Source organism: Rhea pennata, chromosome 9 (assembly GCF_028389875.1).
Source record: "Rhea pennata isolate bPtePen1 chromosome 9, bPtePen1.pri, whole genome shotgun sequence".
NCBI classification, from domain to species: domain Eukaryota; kingdom Metazoa; phylum Chordata; class Aves; order Rheiformes; family Rheidae; genus Rhea; species Rhea pennata.
The window spans coordinates 19864081-19885073 of record NC_084671.1 but is presented as its reverse complement, the minus strand read 5'-3'; the positions used below and the strand labels follow the sequence as shown (position 1 = coordinate 19885073).

The 20993-nt window shown below is 42.5% G+C and overlaps 1 protein-coding gene across 6 annotated transcripts in view; it reads right to left on the bottom strand.

The window, feature by feature from the left end:
- The window catches only part of DOCK10 (dedicator of cytokinesis 10), a 130326-nt gene that overhangs the window by 95819 nt on the left and 13514 nt on the right, over positions 1 to 20993 (bottom strand). For all 6 annotated transcript variants that reach the window (XM_062582210.1, XM_062582211.1, XM_062582214.1 and 3 more), the window contains exon 2: positions 842 to 961. In XM_062582210.1, coding sequence (XP_062438194.1) covers positions 842 to 961 — 120 coding nt within the window. The remainder of the gene's footprint in view (positions 1 to 841; positions 962 to 20993) is intronic.

Sequence of the window (20993 nt, the reverse complement as noted above, 5' to 3'; positions counted from 1 at the left end):
CCGAGCCTCTCAACCTCTCTGCAGCTCACCAGGCCCAGCAGCAGCGAAGGAGGCCATACAGCCTCACCACAATAGGCTCCTCCCTCTCTGGCAGCACCAGCTGCCCAGTGCTCCCAGTATCTGCAGCATGTTAGCACCTCCACGGGCACTGCCTGGGCACTGGGGAGTCCGCATCCTGCATCGCTCAGGGACAACATCCCAGATGTCCGTCCTCATTGGAGGAGAATTTGAAGAAGTCCCCAAATCAAATAAACCCAAATCCATTCAGACCGCACCATTTTCTGTGCAACCTGGTGTCAGTAACTGGACAGCCTGGAAATATATCACAGCTACTGTCCAAGACTAACTTGGAGGAGAAGGCCAGTCACCATGGGCTGCTAGATTCTAGCTGCCAAACATATTAAATACATACAGGATCAGAGTAAATTATGGAAATATAATTAAATTAGATTCAATGGCAAGGAGAGATTCCAGCACAGGCTAAAGTACTATTGCGCTGAGCAAACAGACAAGCATGTATTATGGAAAAACATGTCTTGTGAGTTCCTGAAATACGTCTGAAAACCACCACAGCTTTGCATCATATCTAATCCTGAACAGTAAATTCACTCAAAGATGATCTCCAGAGGTCCCTCCCAACCTTACTGATTCTACGATTCTACGAATATTGGAGAAAAAGAGAGAACAAATTTGGCATGAGAGGAGTAAGGAGTTGCACATAAATTAAGAAAATCTTAGAGAGTCCTGAGGCAACTTCTGGCTCTTCCTTTAACAGTGAGGATAAGCTGAATAAACAGACAAACCCAAGAGAAAGAACAACACGCAGTTGCCATGTACTTACTGAAAAGTCATCGTCGGGGAACAATATCAGATCCTTAAACTGACCATCTCCAATATTTTTTTCAATTTCTGTGATAACAGCTTCATAATCCAAAGGCTCCAAGAGTTTGGGTTTTTCCTGCTATGGAGAAAAATAAAAGATCAGTTAATCTCTCTGTTCAGAAACCCTCCTTCTATTTGTGAACTAAGATCTACTGCATTTGTCAATTTTTACATCAAAACATGAATGGCTTCTTCCCCCCACCCCTTCCCTGTCCGCGGCAGCTGAGCTGGTTCGGGCAGCAGCGGTGGCAGCGAGGAAGCGGGGCCTGCCGTGACAGCCAGCTCGACTCCGTTAATTCGGGAGCAATCCGTCAGCTCACTGCAGATGCCAAAACCACCACATTACCTTATCGGTCATCCTCAGTAATTTGCTCTCCCTTTCTCTCTAAATACACATAGACAAATAGACAGGCAGATACAGTTTGAACTGAAAACAGCAGATATAACCTTCAGCTAATATGCTGCAGAATGAATGACCTACTTTACTACCACTTGTTTCCATTACTGTGAGCTGACTAATTTCTTCACTCTTTCACAGTTCCACTTCTTGAACTGTTGGTAGCCTGCGAGTGCCAGTGCATTATTTTCCTTGGTAATAATCCCGTTCTCCTGGAATAAGCTATTTGGCATCCAGTCCCAAGGCTTCTCTTGTCAGGAACTGGACTAGTCCCATCAGTACTACTACTGCCTGAGATGGTGGTAATACAAGAAGACTCCTTAAGAACAGCCAAACAAAAGTAAATTCCCCAAATACAATCCCAAAATAGAAAAAGAGGAGCCTACCCGCATGCTAGCACACATTAAACAAATGAAAAGCTCATGTATTAGTGAAAACATCTGTCTTATTCAAAGATTTAGAAATATCAGAGAAACCAAATGAGAAAGGGCAGGAGAACTGGCACAAGGGATTGGAAAGCAGGTAAGGGGAGAGAAAAAGAAGAATCCTAGTGAAGAGCAAGTACAGAAATGCTTCTTGAGAACACTTCAATCTGACGCAATGGTGGACACTAAATAGATGTTTTTCTCCCTGTTCTTGCACTGTGCTATCCAGAGCAACACAAGGTTTCCCCTCCCTCTCACCTAGACCAGTACAGAACGAAGGCCTATCACAAAGTTTCATATCTCCATAAAACAAATTTCTCCAATGAACCACCTGAGCCCCAAATACATCCCTCTTTTAACTGTGTTCTCAAATGCCTTTTTTCCCCCTCAAGGTTTCTCCCAGCCCTTATCTACCATCTTTCCCTGCTAAGTTAGGCTGAAGTCCTCCTTTAATATTAAATGCATCCATGAAAAGTTTAATTAAACATCAGTAACACAGCCACATAAAATAGATGCTCTCAGGAAGGTAGTCAGCTGCTGAACAGCTCATGATAGAATCATGTAACAACTCAAGTTGGAAAAATCACCTAGTCCAACCCCTGCTCAAAGCAGGCAAAATTAGACCAGGCTGCTCAGGAACTTGTTCAGTGAAGTCTTCAACACTTCCAAGAATGGAGGTCAAATTTAAAAGTTGGAGCTGTTCTTTCAACAGTTTGATCTATTAACTCCAAAGCTGTATAGCAACTCGAGAGCTACGTGTCTGTGTAGCTTTCAGAAGGCTTCCCCCTCCACTCTTCCTGGTTTTCATTTTCTTAGTAATCTTAAATTAGTACTATTTTTCTAATGTTTCACTTCCTTCCCCTGTAATGGCAAAAACACCTCTTTGTGAAGTCAGTAGGAAGGCCTCTGATGATAGATACGAGGTAGTGATAACTCTAGCCCCAAATCTTGGCCCTGCTATAGCTTTTGCTCAGTCTGTCTACATTTGTAGCTTGTATGCTACTCACCTACAGTTTTTCCCCCACAGGAACAACTCATTATGGTAGGCTCATCCTGCCATCTCACCACTGATAGCTCTCTCTCACTACCTTCCAGCTTATATTGACTCACTTGTACCCTTTATCCACAAGTTTTAGGCTTTCCTTCATTAAATTTAATATTAAATCTATTTATTAAGTATTATTACATATGTGCAAGTTTCAGGAAGTTCAGACTTGAAGAGAAAATGCTCAAGTTGCACACTGACCACATCATCTCCACTGTACCATTAATTTGTGGAATGATGACCAGGTTTGAACAGTTGAGTGGGCTTAGACCAGGTTGAGTGCAAAGAAAAATGGTACTAGCGTTACTGTTATTTTCCGTCGGCAACCTTACAGGAACAACTTACAAAAGAACCCAAAGTAAAAGTAAAGATGTACATGCATTGATAATTTTGAAGTGTTTCACACAGGCATTTTTCCTGAGCAGCAGTTTCATTAAAAAACATGTCTTCTGCAGACAGTTCATGATATTAACTATATGCAAACCATCCCTTCCCAGAACACATACCATAGTACTAATGGGTCCACAACAAACTTTAGTTTTAGTAAGTCAAGAATGCCATTATAACCATAAACATCCACTCTCCAAGCACAGAAGTGTGTCACTACCATATTAATCTATGTCACATGCTCCAAGGAAACTACAGAGACATCAGCTTTCAAAAAAAAAAAAAAAAATTTACAAAACATAACCCAAGGAAGCTATGTAAGTAGTGGCCTGCCTATCCAATTTGTAGACTGAAAGAGCGAGCTAGGGAATCCCCCAAATTTCAGGACTTCTCTTGAAATATGGGGGGGATCCCCCCCTAAACTTCTTGCTTTCGTGGTTTCTCTCTGCAGATGGGCACTACCTGATTTGCCAGGGCTGACAGAACAAAGTTTTTCTGCTTCCCCCTGGAAATCCCTGCACGGACGGAGTGAGCGTAGCTACATCTCCTTCAGCAGGAACAGCAAGCAGACTGGTGTGCAGGTGGAGGCAGGGAGAGCTCCCTCACACTGGTCTCCCTTTTCTCTTCAGCAAGGGGCAGCACCTGAGAGCCACCCGCTCTCGGTATCTATCTGAAACATGGCCAGGCCGTGCTTCTCCCGACAGTCACGAGATCTCTTCTGTGAGACAAAAACGAAACTCAAGAAAACCCCGAAGAGGAGGAATACAGCGAGCGTATGAACATTACTGTTCCCACAACATTGGTTCTCTGGCCTTCCGTGCTGCAAAGCAGAGCGTTATCCTGTAGAAACATTACTAACAGCACAGAGAAGTCTTTTTGAGATAGTTTTGTAAATGCAAAATGTAACCTAACGCAGGTAGATGCAACATAATCAAAATTACCAGAAAACTTGTCAGTGAAGCACTAGGATAGCTACACTGATGCTTTTCCACTGATGCAGTGACTAATGCCATTCTTTCTTCTATAATATTACATGAAAAACCTGCAAACAATGCAGTCTGGTATTATGATAAACTTCATATATCAGCAATTCAAACAATAAGTCAGGCTCTTCTATACCCTGACTGCAGAGATAACCAAGACTATTCACTGCTGACATCAATCACAATGTAATAAAGAGGGATCCTCTCTTTACCCTTTATTGCACCTTAAAACATTACAATACTCTGCATGTTCTTACAGACCTTCAGACTTTGCAATACGGAGAGTGACTCTATCCTTTGTAGACCCAGGACTTCAATTTGGCAAAGCTTAGCACTGATGAATTTTCTATTTGGCAGCTGTTTTAGCAAGCAGTTTATCTCCAGAACACCGAGAATGACTGTTCAGTTTTCTCATGGGCAGGCAGAAACAGTGATGGTGGGATCAGGATATTTCTCCCTAAGAGGGCTAGCAGAGATTTGTAAATTAGTAGAGCTGATTTAAAGCTTTAATAAATTGAGGAGAGGCAGCCCTACGGTTAACATGTCTGTTCTTTCTGGAAATGGACCAGCTGAGCGATCACTGTGCCAAGATCGAGTTATGCCGGTTTAGATTTTTATAATGCTTTTTATATTCTCTATCTCAAGTGTGTGGTGAATTACATTTAGTTGTACTGAGCGGGTTTGTGAGTTCATACAGTAAGAAGGCCCTCTCCAACCCCTCACCTGTTACAACAATCACAACAGTACACTTTACTTTGTAATCCAGCAGTGTTGCCTAGCATGTGAACAATTTTTCCAAACGCTTTTTGAATAGCCCAGAAATCTCCATTGAGCACCTACACCAATACACCAAGGGACAGTCGCTTCTTAATGTCACACTGGTCAAACAGCCCAGAACTCCATCAGTGATACACTGTTCCATGAGCACTGAGAAAATCCCAACTCTTTGAATGAGACCTAAACTATAGTCCAGATAAAATAAGCATTATTTTCCCAGCAGTAACTACCAAAAGTATCCACATACGTGGTTTTTCAGAACCAGATATGGCACATGGCTTGCCTCCAGCTGGAAAAACATAGGTTGATGCTAATATCCATCTTCTTTTCTTAATTATAGGATAAAGTTACTTGTACATTACCCTCCTAAAGTCATATTTCTGTGAACTAAAGTGGCTAAAGGAGGAAATGATGCAACTGAGACCAGCAGTCTCCAGACAGTCATTACAAGGACTTCCCTACTCTAAAAATAAACCAGACCAATTGCTATTATTTTCTAATGCTTTAATGGCAGATCAATATTTTCTAAAGCACCAAATTCTGAGTGTTAAGAATTAGCTATATTTATTGAAGATGTTTAAAATACATGTCTTCTTTTAAAGCCCTCATGCAAATAAGAAGAAAATTAAGTGACATATCTGAACTAGTAAAGAATTTAAGCAGATGGACTCTGGTTACCCGAAGTAAAATCCGTTCAGGACGTGAAGATTTGCTGCATAGCCACGAAAAAGTCAAAAAGAATTGCAACAGCCAGATCGGTCAAGATATCAGGCAGGACTCTGACTTCATATTTCATCCAAGCTATGGCTTGTCTAAAAATCACAATTCATCCTAATATGCACCTGGAATATTGAACTGGACACTCTTACAAGAGGCAGGGCCACTTACTGAACCCACAGCACCACTTTATAAGTTCTTCATTTTTATGGCCCTCCCAGTGATACTATTAACCAAGTCTGCCAAAACTTGCAAGAGAAAATTAAATTACTTTCTGGGGTGACATCAACGTAAAACGCTTCTTGGACTTCTTGTTTTTACTTTCCTTGCCCTAGTTAAGTACTGCATCTGGTATAGTCCATGATTTTTATATTGTTAATATACGTAGTTAATTTTATTTCACCAGGGTGGGCCAGTTTATATTAAGTATTTCTTTGCCAAGCCTGTCAGAATTGAAGCTAAAAAACAGTTGAGATTTCACATCTTTTGGAGGAAGTGTGGCACTGGACCAAATCTTGTCTGTCTTCATCAGGCAAGAAGACCGTATACTTTTTATGGAGTCACTTGAACTTTTGTGCTCTGTTGCAGTAACGACCGCATCTAGTTACCATTATACAGTGCAACAGTTCAATCCAAGGGATGATTTCCTTGGGAAGGGTACCTGCAGCGCACATTCATCCTTGTCAGCCAGGTGACTATCAGCAGCACATGGTAGGACAGCTGAAGGGCTGCTGGCTGGAGGCCCCAGGGCATGGTCTGGATGCAGAGACAGCACTGCCCAGCAGGCATTATGTTTCCCCAACGGACCTGCTGTCCAGCGGGCATCATGTTTTCCGAACACGCTCACAAGCGATTGAGTTGGGAGTAACAGATAAGGTCCCACTTGCTCAAAACGCTCCCTCGCCCCAAGTTCCTGCTCCCAACACACTCCACTTCTTGTTGCTGACTTATTAAACCTTTAAACTTATTAAACCTGTGAACTTCTTGCATTTCAAGCAGAGAGGAAGAAATTCAGTGTCTACCAAAGCCACTCGGGGAAAGGACAGGGAAGCACAGAGAGAAAACACAGTCAGATGTTTCCTTCTTTTATTTCAGATCTCATCATTTTTACGATTGCTTGGCTTGTTATGCAGCTATTTCCAGTTATCAAACACCTCTGGTCATGCTACAAAAGCTACATTTGGCTCAATATTTGATCCACAGTCAACAGCTTTATTAAAATAATGAGTATAAAGATGTAAAGAAGCAAAAATGAGTATAAAGAAAATAGTCAGTGACACTCCCTCTCCTCACTCCTAGAAACGTTCACTTGTCAGGTCCAAAATGTTTAATTTGTAATGCCTGTCACTAACTCTCAGGGAACTGCACTTGGAAGGAATCCAATGAGTCTTTTAGAGTTGCACAGCATAACTGATACTTTCTTCAGCACTAGTGCTGAAGCCAACAAGCCAAAAAAATTCATTAAGGGAACTGCTGATTCCCACAAGATTCTGATATAGGGAAAATTCCAAACAATTACAAAGATTTGAACTCCATAATTCCCAGTGATTCAAACCAAAAATTTTGAAGCAATTCAGAAATCAGTTTTCAACATGCTATAGTAAAAAACAGCTTAAGTAGCACAAAGCCAGGCAAGCCTATAGAAGATCTGACTGAGACTCAAGACAGTAGGAAGACATACATCTCCTTTCATTGGAGCCTCATTATTCAAAGAAAATTCTGATTGACGCCAGTGAGGGATTTGTTTGACTAAATGAGACTTATCCTGCACAAATACAGCTTTGGCCTGGATGAATCTTAATTGCTTACACTGGAAATCATCGTTGTTTTGTGTATCAAAAGGTCTACTGAGTAAGCGTTCCAGGTAAAAAAGCTAACATAAGAAAATTCAGAGTAATAGATATTTTACCTTTTGGAAAAGAATAATACACGTCATATATTGAAGAGCTAAATTCAGGCCATTTTCATTTTAACTTCCACTGCCAGCTACAGCTTTCCCAAGGCTTCAGTGGTACCCAGACAAGCACTTCAACAAGCCACTAGGGTTAAGACTACTCAAACCAGCGACCCATTCTCAAATAATTGCGAGCAACTACTATTTGTATTATTTTTTATTTCTTCATTAATTTCCATAAGTTATAATTAGTCATTGTTTATTTGTCATTAACCTCAGAAATGTCAGTTCAGCAAAGCATCCATCTTGGGGAGTAAGAGGGGGGATGCTTAATGCTATACTTGACTTAATCTTAAGTACCTTAAGACTTAATTTCCTGAATTCTCACCCTGGACTACAAATATAGAGCTGACATTGCATGTCTGATGCAGTGCTTTCTGAATCCAGGCCATATATCACCATGGCGATCTGCAGCAACGAGCCCTGACGTTTTAGATATTAGATAGAACTACCAACGCAGTCTAGTCTGCAGAATATTCAAGGTAGAAAGAAAATAAATTACTTGTCTCCCTATATATCGATAGCGGGAACCCCTTTTTAGGTACTAGAATTAGTGCCACCGTGCCACTGACAACGTGACCTCTAAAGAAACTGTAAGATTTTTAATTAAATTTCACATATTGGATTTCCAAAATATCAAAATGATAGTTTCTAAATAACAATTACCTCTGAAGCCTGGACTAAATATTTGCCCATAGGTCATTTCAGGGGAAAAATTAAAAAAGTCTGGTAAAATACCTTAAAGATTTTTAAATTTTCGTTTATACAGTCCTCAAACCTGGCACCATTCGGCCACTTTATTCCCCTTACCTGAACTTAGTGAGAAAAAGGAGGCAGCAAAGGGCTTTCTTTACAGCAACTGCACTGAATCTATCCCTAAAGAAATGAGCAAAAGCCAAAGGTGCAATCGCTCATCTTCGCCCAAGCACCCGAGCCGCTGGGTCGCTGCGAGGGGCGATGGGGAGATGCTCAGGCTGACACAGGGGAGAGCGGCGCCCAGGGTTAGCTCATCCTGCAGAAGGGGAAGGGAATCGTCCTCCCCGTGCACCACGAAGGAGACGCTCAAATTAGTCCTGACAAAACACAGTGTAAACACTGCTTGCAAGTCACGTGAGCTTCTCCTAGCATGGTCTCAGCTGGGCAGGTGCATGGTCTCAAGCAGGAACAAAACTGTTCCATAACTCCCTGTACCTGCAGGTAGCCAAATGCACCAGCCACCCAACTCAGAACTGATGTAAAGAACGCTTCTGACTGAGCATAAGTCTACTTTATATATATATATATATATATATATATATATATATATATATATGCATGTGCATGTCTGTCACTGTAGTCCACAATCTGCATCAAAAATCTCAGCAGAAAGCTTATGAAAAACTGGCTCAAATCAAAGCTTTTGTTAACAGTCAACGAAAAAAAACTACTGCAAGTATTTCAATAAGTAGGAAGGAAGGAATTTCTTCACTGCAAGAGTGACAGAGCAGGTTGCCCAGAGAGGTTGTGGAGTCTCCTTCTCTGGAGATCTTCAAGGCCTGCCTGGACACAACCCTGTCTAACATGCTCCAGGTGACCCTGCTTGAGCAGAGGGGTTGGACTAGATGATCTCCAGAGGTCCCTTCCAACCTTATCGATTCTACAAAGTGTGAAACATACTCCCATTGCTTGCATTTAAGCAGAAAACACAAAGAAAATTATGATGTAGACATGTGAATCGACCTGAAGTTTCAGACCTCTACACTAAAAGCATAAGTTCACATGCTAATGACAGAGAAGGATACTGACTGGGAGCAATCTGGGTCTGAGTAATTTCCTTTTAGTCAGCCGAAGAGCCCTTTTCCTTACCCCAATTTGCAATTCAACCCAATGTTTACTCCCACCAACCTTTTCCTGACATAACAAATGAATGGGAGGGGAGTGCTCAGTCTCCCTATAAATTAAGATTCTCATAGGCTAGGCAACCTGCTCCCACCTGAGTTCTTCAGGAAGCCTGACTCCTGAAGCTGGGGTCTTCTGTAGCACTGACCCTCCTCGGATACAGGTAACAGGTTGCAACAGCATTTATTTCTCTTCCCAGGAAGCAGCAAGGAAAAAAGAAGATTCCTATCTGGTGAACAAGCCCAGAGGGGAAAAGCCATTCTTGAACCCCCAGTTTGGCTCACCTTCACAGCACACAGGGAAAGCTGGCTCTGACACCCACAGCATCCATAAAGCCCTGGCAGATCTGCTTAGGGCAGTAAGATTAGACCAAGCCAGTTTCCCGCTTCCATCCAAATAGCACAGTTAAGGGCAACGGAGTGACCTACCTCCAGTACCAGTGGGAAGGACAGACTGGGGCAGGTGTGCAGTGATGCTGCAAGGGGATCCCACTCCACCCGTTCCCCTGCCCATCTGAGCTAGCACAATCTTTTGGCTAAAACAGGCGCATAAAACAGGAAAAAGCACAGAACCGCATTAAAAATATATTATTTGTGATTCGCATTTAAAGTGTGCTTTTTACTTACTTTTTTGTACCTTAGAGTTTTTTTTTTTTTTTTTTTGTGGTGAATGGGAGGACTGACGCAAAACCCAAAATTTCTGTTCGTCAGATAATGCCCTGACTAAGGCATTAGCTAAGGGCTTTGATCACTGTCAAAACTCACGACAAAATTGCAACATAGTGCACAAGCAGAAACTACTTTGCTCATTTTGACTTAAGTGCCAAAATTTAGGTATTAAATCCTAGACATATAGATTCAGCAAACAGGTTTTTGAAAGAGGGCTTCACCACTTTAGAAGTCCCTGAAGCAAAAACAACGAACACCATGCTTGCATTAGCTCTATATAAACTTTTCACAAATACCACCTAATTTCTAGAGAGCACTTCATAGAAAGTCACTGTCCCACAGAGCAGGTCTTATATATGCTATTCAGTGAATTAAATGAAACAGAGCATCTCCCTTTTTTTTCCTACTTATTCTATGGTTAGTTACCTCTTCATTAGTTAATATTTAACATGAAAAAAATCTGTAATAATTATGTATCTGTAAGTATTTCCACTAAGGATTTATCCATAAAAACAAGCATCAGCCATGCAAGCCCAACATAGACACAGCTCTCAAAATAATATGAAACTTAATAGTTTCCTCGTCATCAACCATGCCTCAGCTACGCTCCAGTCGTCTATCAGATGTTTATACATACACAACAAAGCAAGAGCAAAATCTGGTCAACCACACTGAGCTCAATCAGCAATTTACAATCAATTCAAGTTAATCAGATTGATTTCATTTTAAAAGTTTCTAGCAAATAATACAAGTTGCTATACAGAAGACACAGGTCTAGCTGCTGTATATTAAGAAATGCTCTCTTTGAATATGACCCTCATCTTCAAAGGCCTTTACAGACCATTTCCTTCTGTGGAAGCTAAATCATTTTGAAACCTGAAAGATCGGCAGTACAGAGGACCGAAACACGAAGGAGACACCCAGCTCCTGACTGATAGCAAAAAGTGCCCTTAGGTCAAAAACCTAACATGCTCCAATTACAAAATACTGGGTAGAGAGACATAGCATGCAAGCCATGAAAGTAAAACCAAATGTGCCCATGTTTCCTGGGGGCTAAACAAACTACTGAGAAACGTACTCAGAGTAACATGACACAGTGATCCCGTCCCAGTCTATCCCACTGCTGGAGAGAACAGGTATCGGCCAGGGGAGCCTTCCCTGGGCACTCAGCACGCGCCCTTGGTGCTGCAATGGCCAGTCGTGTCACGGAGGTGCAGTATGAACCACGAGTGTCAGACCAGAAGGCACACCACCTACTTCTAAATAAACATGATAGAATTTAGGTATACAGTTGCTAAGTGCTCTAAGTTAGACATGAACTTCAATCCCTCTTAGAAAACACAACAATTCAAGTTTCAGATTCTTTGGTACCACTGAATTCAGCAGAACAGTCAGCGTTATCCATGGATGCAAAGAGGAATGAACACACATACTTCTTTTCCTTTACAGTCAGGCCACGCATTTATTGTTATTTCTCAGGCTTTGTTTTACTCCTCCTCATTCTTTCCTAAAAGGCAAAAATCAGCTCTAATGAGCACTACTCACATAGTAAGGATTTGCACAACCGTGACTAAAATCCCTTCTAGTTGGGATTTGAGAGGGGAAGTCACATAGTAGTGTCCTCTTCCTAACACACGCTTGTGAACTGCCACGGTTAGGTGCTTTCAACAGGGCAAACAGCATTCATTTGGGGGACTCAAAACTCCAAAGCTTAAAATACTAGAAATTCAGTTAGACTGCAAAAGGCTAAGATGAGCTACCAAGCTCATGACTTACCCCAAGCTGTCAGGGTGAAATGAAGCAATTACTATTATTAAAGGTTAACTGACAAACTAGTTTCTTAATTGCTTAGTCATGGAACTTCACTAAAGTTCAGGTTTCTTCAGTGTACACAGAGATGATACCTTTTTTTGAAATTCTCATGAATTTGTCATGTTTTTCAGCCATGGAACTCTGAGCTACTGAATTTTGGAAACAGCTTAAATTAAGACATGCGAGCCTGCTTTTGTTTCACATTTTAAGGTACCTAACACTACATGAATTCTCAGTGGTACTCACTAATTTTAAGTGCAATGCTTTCAGCTCAGCATCCTGAAATGCAAGCTTTTTGGAAAATTCTGCCAGCTGTTCAGAGACTCTCTGAAAGTTGAACTTTTGAAAATCCAGCAATGCCTCTGAGTTAACTGGACTGCTCTAACCCACAACATCTTCAGTTGTCTGCCAACTGCTCAAGGCAACAGAAACAACACTGTAAAGTAGCCTTGACAAAAAGATTCATGTTCACATAAAATACACAACCATAATACTTTATTAGAGGACCATGAACCATGTTAATGAATCTGTGACCAAATGCTACAACTACAAAGATATTCTCCTTCTTATTTAAGAGGACTAACGAGAATAAAGTTATTCACTCTATTACCACCAATTCTTTGTTATATTCACAAAACAGCAGAGAAAAAAAAAATTACTCACAAACACAAAATTACAGAAGAAAACTGAACATCTCTTTTCATGAAAAGGATCCACTGTCTCAAAGTCATTCTCAGGGAAGTTAAGTGTTTGCTATCTAAAGTAATGTCACTCTCAAGAGAATATAGTGAAAAATCAAAAATTAGCACTTACTTAGGTCTTCTCAACAAAAAAGCTCTAAAATTTACCTAAAAATTTTCTAGGGTCAAGAAACCTTAGGCACAAAGCAGTTACATTAACTGCCTAATGTCATGCAACTGGGTTTTCAGAGATGCAATCCTGTCCTGTTGCCATCAATGGCCAAGCTGGCAGTTTCAGCAGAGCAGAGAAATTCTCAGAGGAGAATTTCATTCCCAGTTTTCCACCAAAGGCTCTGAGCTTTCTCCATTTGGTTATCACGCTGCAGAAGAGTGGTTTTCTCCTCCTCCTCTCCAAAGGTGTGAACTGCACACAGCAAAATGTGAGAACTGAATTTATGCAGCAAAGCTACTCCAGAAGCAGTGTTACCAACTCCCATGGAGAGCGAGCCTGTGTTACCAGGCACAAGAAGGACCATCACGTAACACAGCTCTTGGTCCAAATCTGATCTACAGTGCAACACTGTGGAACAGTTTCCCCAATGCACCAGATTTCTGCAAGCTCCTGAACTCTCCATGCTATAAGTCTTAAGTTTGCTTTTAATCATTCCTGGTGTGCAATTGCTCATCATACAGCTTGATAACTTTCAGTCATTCACACATACACACGAAGAAATAAATCCTGCTCTCCAATACACACAGCCTGAAGAGTATCTGGCCTGTAATTTCTTTACTAATTTTGTAGAAGAGACCGAAGAAGGGGAGAGCATACTCACGCAGCTCAATCTGTGAATTTCTCCTCGATTCACTCGCCTAATGGTCCTCCTCTTCTTCCACAGCTCACTGGGTTCCCTTTTGAAAACTTTCCCTCGAAAGCTCATGGTAACGGTAGGAATTCAAGCAGCAAACAAATCACTTCAAAAGCTCTGCTCCTGTAACCTCTTTGCTTCAGCAGCTTCAGCAAAACAAATGAAAGCTATGTATGCTCTTCAAGGGGGAAGTAGGGCTAAACCTGACATGCTGCAGCCACAGTAAGGGAACAGAAAGGAAAAGAAAAGTAGCAATAACTCATTTCTGCCTGTGAATAATATTTCGCTATTAAGGTGACAGTGTCTCATTAAACAACAACTATACCTACCCCCTTGTCTCTAATGCAAATCAAAGTAGGAAGTTGTAGGAAAAAAAAGCCTAAAACTGAATATATCTCACTGTCTCAAAAACCACGACATCCTTTCTTCTCAGCACCCTTTTTGATTTTGAAAGCCAAAATGGCTGCACCCTTGTTTTACGGGCACACGTGCCTGCAAACTGAAGAAAGGTGCTCACACGCCAACTGCACGCCCGGGCACGCAGAGCTGACCAGCGGACTGTGCAACAGGAGCTCCAGGCTGCCGAGGCCTGGCGACCTCCGCTCTGATGCCAGCTGGCGGTTCCCCTTTCCACGCAAAGCCCTGCAAAGCTCAAGATCTGCAGGCAGCCACAGAAAGGGGAGGAAGAAGAGAAAGTAGTGTATAGGTTCCTGTTCAAAATACAGTTCTGACTTATAAAAATCTACTACTAGAACCATCTTCTGATTTAGTACTTCCCGCTGATATTATAATGTCTTCCTTCCATAAGACTTTGTATCAAACAACTTTGTTTAAATAAACTGTTAAAAGAGGAATAATGAATTCTGAAAGTAACGTTCATCCCCCTTCTTCCTCCCTTGTTTGCTACACTTCTCACAGCAATGTCTGGAGCCTCCGCTTCAGCTTTGGGATGTTCAGAGATTTCCCCCTCTTGTAGTAGCGTAATTCCAGAGCAACTTCATTATGTTCAAAAAGGACTGGGAGGGCTTTGAATATCGTCAGAATTGCAGCCGAGTAGTATTTGATCTTTTCACTCAATCTAGCTCAACAGCGTCACGAATGAAAAAGCTAAGGGGTTATTTTCCTGTTGCGCACACTGCTGGCCTCCATAAATAACATCAGTCAGAAGGCACCTGTAACCTGGTAACTTAGAAAAAAAAATCCCATTTTTCAACTCTATCTTCTCAAGTTAGAATAAAGCTCCCAGACAGTTCACAAAGGTAGGTTCCCCAAATTTCACCTTAATGCAGGCTGGCAGCCTCCACCATCACTCCAACTCAGCAGAGCTGCGGGGGGATCTTCTGGGGGCTGGGGCCAGTGCTGCGGCCCCCCAGCTGGCACAAAAGCCCTCTCACTCTTCCAATTCCCATGCGACTGTGTTAAAGCCATGATGGCAATGGGAGTTTTTTATTCTTTAAATCAGTGTGCACGACCAAGACAATCGATTGCTTTTCTGTTTTACAATTCTCAATTTTTCGCAAGTTGAAATATAAGCACTTTTTCATAACTTTTTCTAGTTAAGTATTCTGTTCAAGGTCTGCAACTTTTTCTTCAGTGTTCCCCCCACCACCACCCCCTTTTCCAACAAATAATTCTGAATTCCATGCACTCTTTCGGGCATTTTTCAGCATTAGTAGTATTTGATCCAAAGTAACAAACCTCTGCAGAATTTCCACATGATTGTTCCATATGCAGGATTTCCACGCCAGGAAACCAGTCACACTGAGCAATGCCTATAAGGCCTGAGCACTACAAAATAATGTATCAGTCTGATTAGTTTGCTTCTGTTTTCCACATAGGTAAAATACAATAGCGCAGAACTGAAAAGCAAGCAGAATTTAGTTGTCATGAATTAGAAAAAACAGCCCATTGGTATCTTCATAATTTGGCTTTAAGATGATCACTCCTGTTAAACTGAATTTTACCAGTCTGCTGTGATTGCCTGAGACAGTTTTCACTGTACTCCTACTTAGCAGTGAAAAGGATCTGTGTCTGGCACTAGAAGACAGAAAAGACAACAGAAACCCTTTGCCAAGATATGCAGACATTTCAAGTGGCTACCAATATAGAACCACAACATTAACCAAGTTGGAACGATCCTTGTTTTCTCTCAAACCACCATGCTCTCTTTGCCGAGTCCCAAGTGGCTCTCACATAACATAGTGAATGTGGCTGCCAAGACAAAAGGTCCTTGCCAGAAGTTAAATTTAATGCTGGATCCATCAGTCCTGCTGACTTAACGTTCAGCAGATATCAATTCTGAGAGGCTCCACAGAGTATCGACTCCCTTCTGTAACTCTACCGGACAGAACAACCCCCAGCTTCTCAGTCTCATGCGATATTGCCTGAGCAGCGGACAACAAGCACCACTTTAGTGACTGAACCTGGAAAAGGTTCTTGTACACAGCTCCTCCAGGCTGTACAGGACCTGAACTCTTCAAAAAAACTGCACTCATCAGTTTAACTTTGGCAACAGTTTAAAAGTCCAAATGCTCCAGGACAAACCTCAGCCTCCCCATCTCTTCCACAGAAGGCTCTCCCCTACACTTCCCACTCCCAGCATTGCTGCAGAGTCCTGCTAGAGCACCCTGGCCATGGAGAGGAGGGCAACCACTGCTTCCTGAAGCGGGGATGAACTTTTATGAACTTCCAAATAATATAAAAGGCGGAGCTAGGTTCAAACTTTCAGTTGGTCCTTAACCAATTTGTTCCACTGAGATCTGTTTTCCAAAGGATTTTCATTTCTAATATTATTAAACCTCACTTATTCATATCTCTGATAGTCTTTTTTTTTTTTAACTGATTCAGTGCTAAAAGCACTGAGCATTATATTTTTTTGAACACTAAAAGGTTGAAGCAACAAAATAACAAATAAGCTACAGTGTTAACATAGATATAAACAGAACTAATATTCAGCAACTGCAAATAAAGATTATATTTTATTCCATCTGTTTCGAATGCATATCTTCTATACTTACAATGGGGAAGAGACACTCAGCCACAGGAAACCCACTGCAGCCCTGGCTGATTGAACTACTGCATCTAGCTCGTACAGTCAAAACAAGGATGTTGAAACAGTGGTCATTTCAGTGTTTAATTACTTTTTGCTCTGCTTTGATGAACATTTTCTTCTTTTCAGAGAATTTTGAAGAAATTTATTAATAACTAGATAGAAGTAGTAATATTTGATATCTCTGCCTTTTCTCAGAAGATATATTCCCTTTGCTTCATAGCCACTAGGCACTACCTTCTGTAGAGATCATGAATTCTTTGATGATTCTTTTCTTCTTTCCCCCATTTCTTCTAGAGCTTCTATCCAACTTAATTTGCTTCTCTCTTAAATCTATGCACTGTGACATGTTTCACTGACTTTAGTTTGAATTTATGACATAGTGATATGTTCAAATGTACTGCTGGACAAACTAGTCCACAACTACTGTATGTTTTTTAATCAACAGGAAATGAATTTCACTAGTGTTTTTCCAGCATCCCTATAAAAACAAAAATTCAATCTCCAAAGCATGCATCTTCAGCTGATGTAAAGGACACCTCACAAAAGGCTATATTCTTGAATTGCTACATAACAAATACTGAATTAACCTGCCCTCCTAAAAATAAACTCCACCTCCTCCCACCAAGAAAGATCAAAATGAAGCTTCAATCAGCCACACTGGCATTTTTTTTTCCAGTGAATAGCAGAAAAATCACAGGCAAAGTCAAACGTTTAGCAATTTACAGGAGACTGAATGCTTCCCTTCAGCTTGGTGCTTTTGTCCAGAAAGAACAGTGACATGTACAAACATGATGCAAGTCAAAAAAAAAAAAGTCTGTGCATATATATTTATGCCTGTGCATATATAAATAAGTGCACATCCATGGCCATTGCCCACAAATTCCTGGCTCGGGGTTTTGTCAGTATTACACCTTTAAATGTGGAAAATCCAATGAGAGAGGGCAACCTCCAAGACAGACGACTAGGGGAGCTCTGAATCAGAAAGGAAGAAAAATACTAGAAGAGTAGATACTAATCACAAAAATGTCACACCCGAGCAGGCTCAGGGTCTTGCAAGCACACGTTGAGATCGAGGCTCGTCACGGAGAGGAAAAGACTTCACTACCACCACAGCAGCCACCATAGACACTCCACGGCTGAGGAGTGCAAGCACTTCCTTATCAGTCTCAAAATCAAAGAGAAATCTGTGCCAACCTTTAACACTAGAATACATATAAAATATTGAAATGCTAGCAATAATTACTGCCAACAATTAACAACACATCAGCTCTTAAATCTGCTACAACAAGCTAAAGGATCATCTTGCTCATTTTCTATTCTTTTATTCTATTAAAAACAAGACATCTATCTTCCCAGAACATTATTTCCCCCAAGGCTAACATTTCTAAAGTGGCAGGCCCAAAGACTTTTTGTTTAACAGATTTGAAAAATGGAGTTTAATTAACAAATAAGAGAACTCCTTTTGCTGGAACAGGCCACATGAGACTATTATGCCTATTTTGCCAACGCATAGAAACGCACCTAGTTTTTGGACTATGCTCTTGAAAATATGAGGAAGGATTTTGGGCATCCAAAAGCAAATGCACCCCCCCCCCCAATGCATCAAATTAAGCTATCTAGCAGAAGATACACTTCTCATAGCAAAACTTGCCTCGTTTACAAACCCAGACCATTGCAACAACAGCAATGCTATCATGCAAGCGGCCTCTGCAGCGGAGACCAGTACAAAGAAACCTGGATCAGAACTTATTGCTTCATCCTTCAAAGCACGTGCGAGATACCTGCCTACCTCCTCAGCACGGCCTGTAGCACGGCCAGTGTCGGAGCTGCCGGCACAGCAACAGAGTGGTTGAAGAAAAACCGCAGGGTGACAGTCATGCCAAACATCCAGCCCCCCAGGGCAGAAACAACCAACTCTGGGCGCACTGACCCTGATGTTAGCACGCGTCCAGCAGGTGAACTGCCAACTGGGGCACCAGTGAGAAGGAACGAAAAATACAGTACCCCGGAGGGGGCCGCAAAGGGCTCCCTGCCCCCGTCCTTCCCTCCTCGCTCCACACGGCCTTCCAGCTTCTCTGTCCCACAGCAGTGTGTGGTGCCAGAGCCTCAAACCCCGGAGGCCTGACTGCTGTACTTCAGCTACTGGGGACGGGAACAAGGAGATTAACACCTTCGCACCCCACGACACGCGAACGGTGCCAGCACGTAACTTGTATTAACACACGTGCTGATGCTGACTTTCACCCCCCTCACCCAGGCTTCACACCCAGTTGCCTCGCGAGCTCCCACGCTGTCGCTGTTTATCGCGCCCTGCCCCGCGCCGCGGGGCAGCGCTGCTGAAAGCGGGTCGCGGAGCTGGACAAAGCGAGCCGCAGCAGATACGGTTTGTCACCCCCCCAGCGGCTTGTCCGAGCGCTCGCGAGGGAGCTGACTGTGCTCAGCGGAACACGCTCCGCCTGGCAGGCACCAACGGGAGTCTACCAACGGCATCGAGAGACCAGGACTGAGCTGTCAGGGATCGTACACCACGTACGCTCTCACCTGCATCTCCCAGAAGCCAAAAAGAGCATTTTCTCTCTAGGGGTTTACAAATGCACGTGAAAACTGCACCTGGTAAAAGCTTCACATTGGACAGGTAAAGCCAATTACTACAGTGGGATCAGAAGCAGCCAGGATTTTTCACCAGTACCAACTGCACTGCGTTCTCCGGTAATCTCAGCCCAATTCTTTCACGAGCAGTGGTCCAAAAATTCAAAGAGAGAACATCTTTTGGAATAAAAAGTTCAATAGTGGTCCAAGCTTCGAAAGTGTCTGTTTTTAAGGGGGAAAATATAAAAACAGAACAATTCAACAAGTAAAGCAATTTAGTTAGGGGGAAAAAAAAAAGTTACTTGCTTCCAGCTGATTCAGTACTAGACTGACTTTGAAAAAGGTTGCTTTGTATTTTTTTTTTTTTTTTTTTGAGAAATATGACTCCACTCCTGGCCTAACAACTTAAGCTGAAACATCAGCTCCAGTATATAAACAGACTCTGCTAAGTCATAAAATAGCTGATACTTGCATTCTGTCTACAAATCCATAAAACTAGCCCTGACCAGACAGAGGGCCAAGAATTCATCGCAGTAATGAACAACTTTGTCACACAAGGTGAGCTCTCCAAGGCAGGGTGGCAACATCCCTGCATAAATACCCATGAAAAGAAGCCTCTTAGATCTGCCAGAGCTCTGCTAACCAACCTTTCTAGACCAACAGCCCCTGAAGCCAGTGGCTCCAGCTACATCCATCCATTTTTCTTCTCTGGCTGAGAGTGCCATGGTCTCAGCTATTCTCTCCTCCGCGCTTTTACCTTCACATCAAGCCGCAGATATAAGTGCATCTCATGCAGAACAAATCTGAGAGAGGTTTCTGTGTTTCTTTGCTGGGTGTGAAAGGGTAAAATACACCCTCTCGTTGGACTGGTGGTGTCACAGGCTTTCAGCGGGTTGCACTTGCCAGGGCCTTTGTGCATTGCCAGTCAGTAAGATTCATTTGCGGTTGGAAGGGCCCCCGGGGGGGGGGCTTGCAGGAGAAAGGCCTTGGAGAGGGCATTTTGGCAATTTGCATCAGATCGCACATAAAGCTTCTCACAGCACATATATTTCACCACCTCAAAACAGCCTTGTAAACTCAGAACAGCCTTATAAACTCTCACATTATCTTGCTGATAATGTCTGCAGTCCAAAAGCCACCTGCTACCCCTTTGCTGATTTTACAGCTCACGAGAAATGTCTTCTTATTCTCCCATTTGGGAAGTAGGCTCAGCTGACAAAGCAGCAGTTCCTGCCTCTCCAAAAATCTGGGAATGCTGCTAAATACGCATACACGTTCCCACTTCAGCCTTGCTTCAAGCACATTTGCACCATCTAACTCCACAAGAAAACACTCAACTACTGCAGCATTTCAGCAGCTTTCGCAGGCGGAAACTTGCCTGTGCCAAGCAAGCATGTAACATATTTGCTTGCCACCAAAAGGAGAACAGCCTGGGAGAATATGCCAGTGCAAACCCTAAAGACCTCCAGCTGAGCACAGACAGTACCACCAACACAAAACTAGTGCCATGGGTCTCATGCCTCCTGCCATTCCTTCCCAACCGTTCAGCCCTCTCCAGAGGGCAGCCGGGCAGGGACACAAGGAGAGAGGAGGGGCTGTGCCATGGCATTGCCAGCTGGCCTCTGCTCCGGCGCTGTGAAGCTGCAGGCTCGCACACAGCCCAGTCAAGCATAGGCTTTCGTTCCAAGTATCTCTGCACAGGTTGGATGAAAATTGGGCTACTTGTCCTCTCTTTAGCAAACCAAATGCTGCTTCTAACTTCAGGAGTCAGGTTGGAAGACTGAACTTTCCATTTGCAATGTAGTCCTGCTGACGCATACACAGGCAAGATATGCAATTACTTTAATTTCTTCTTTAGTTTGACCCATTGGGAAATTTCAA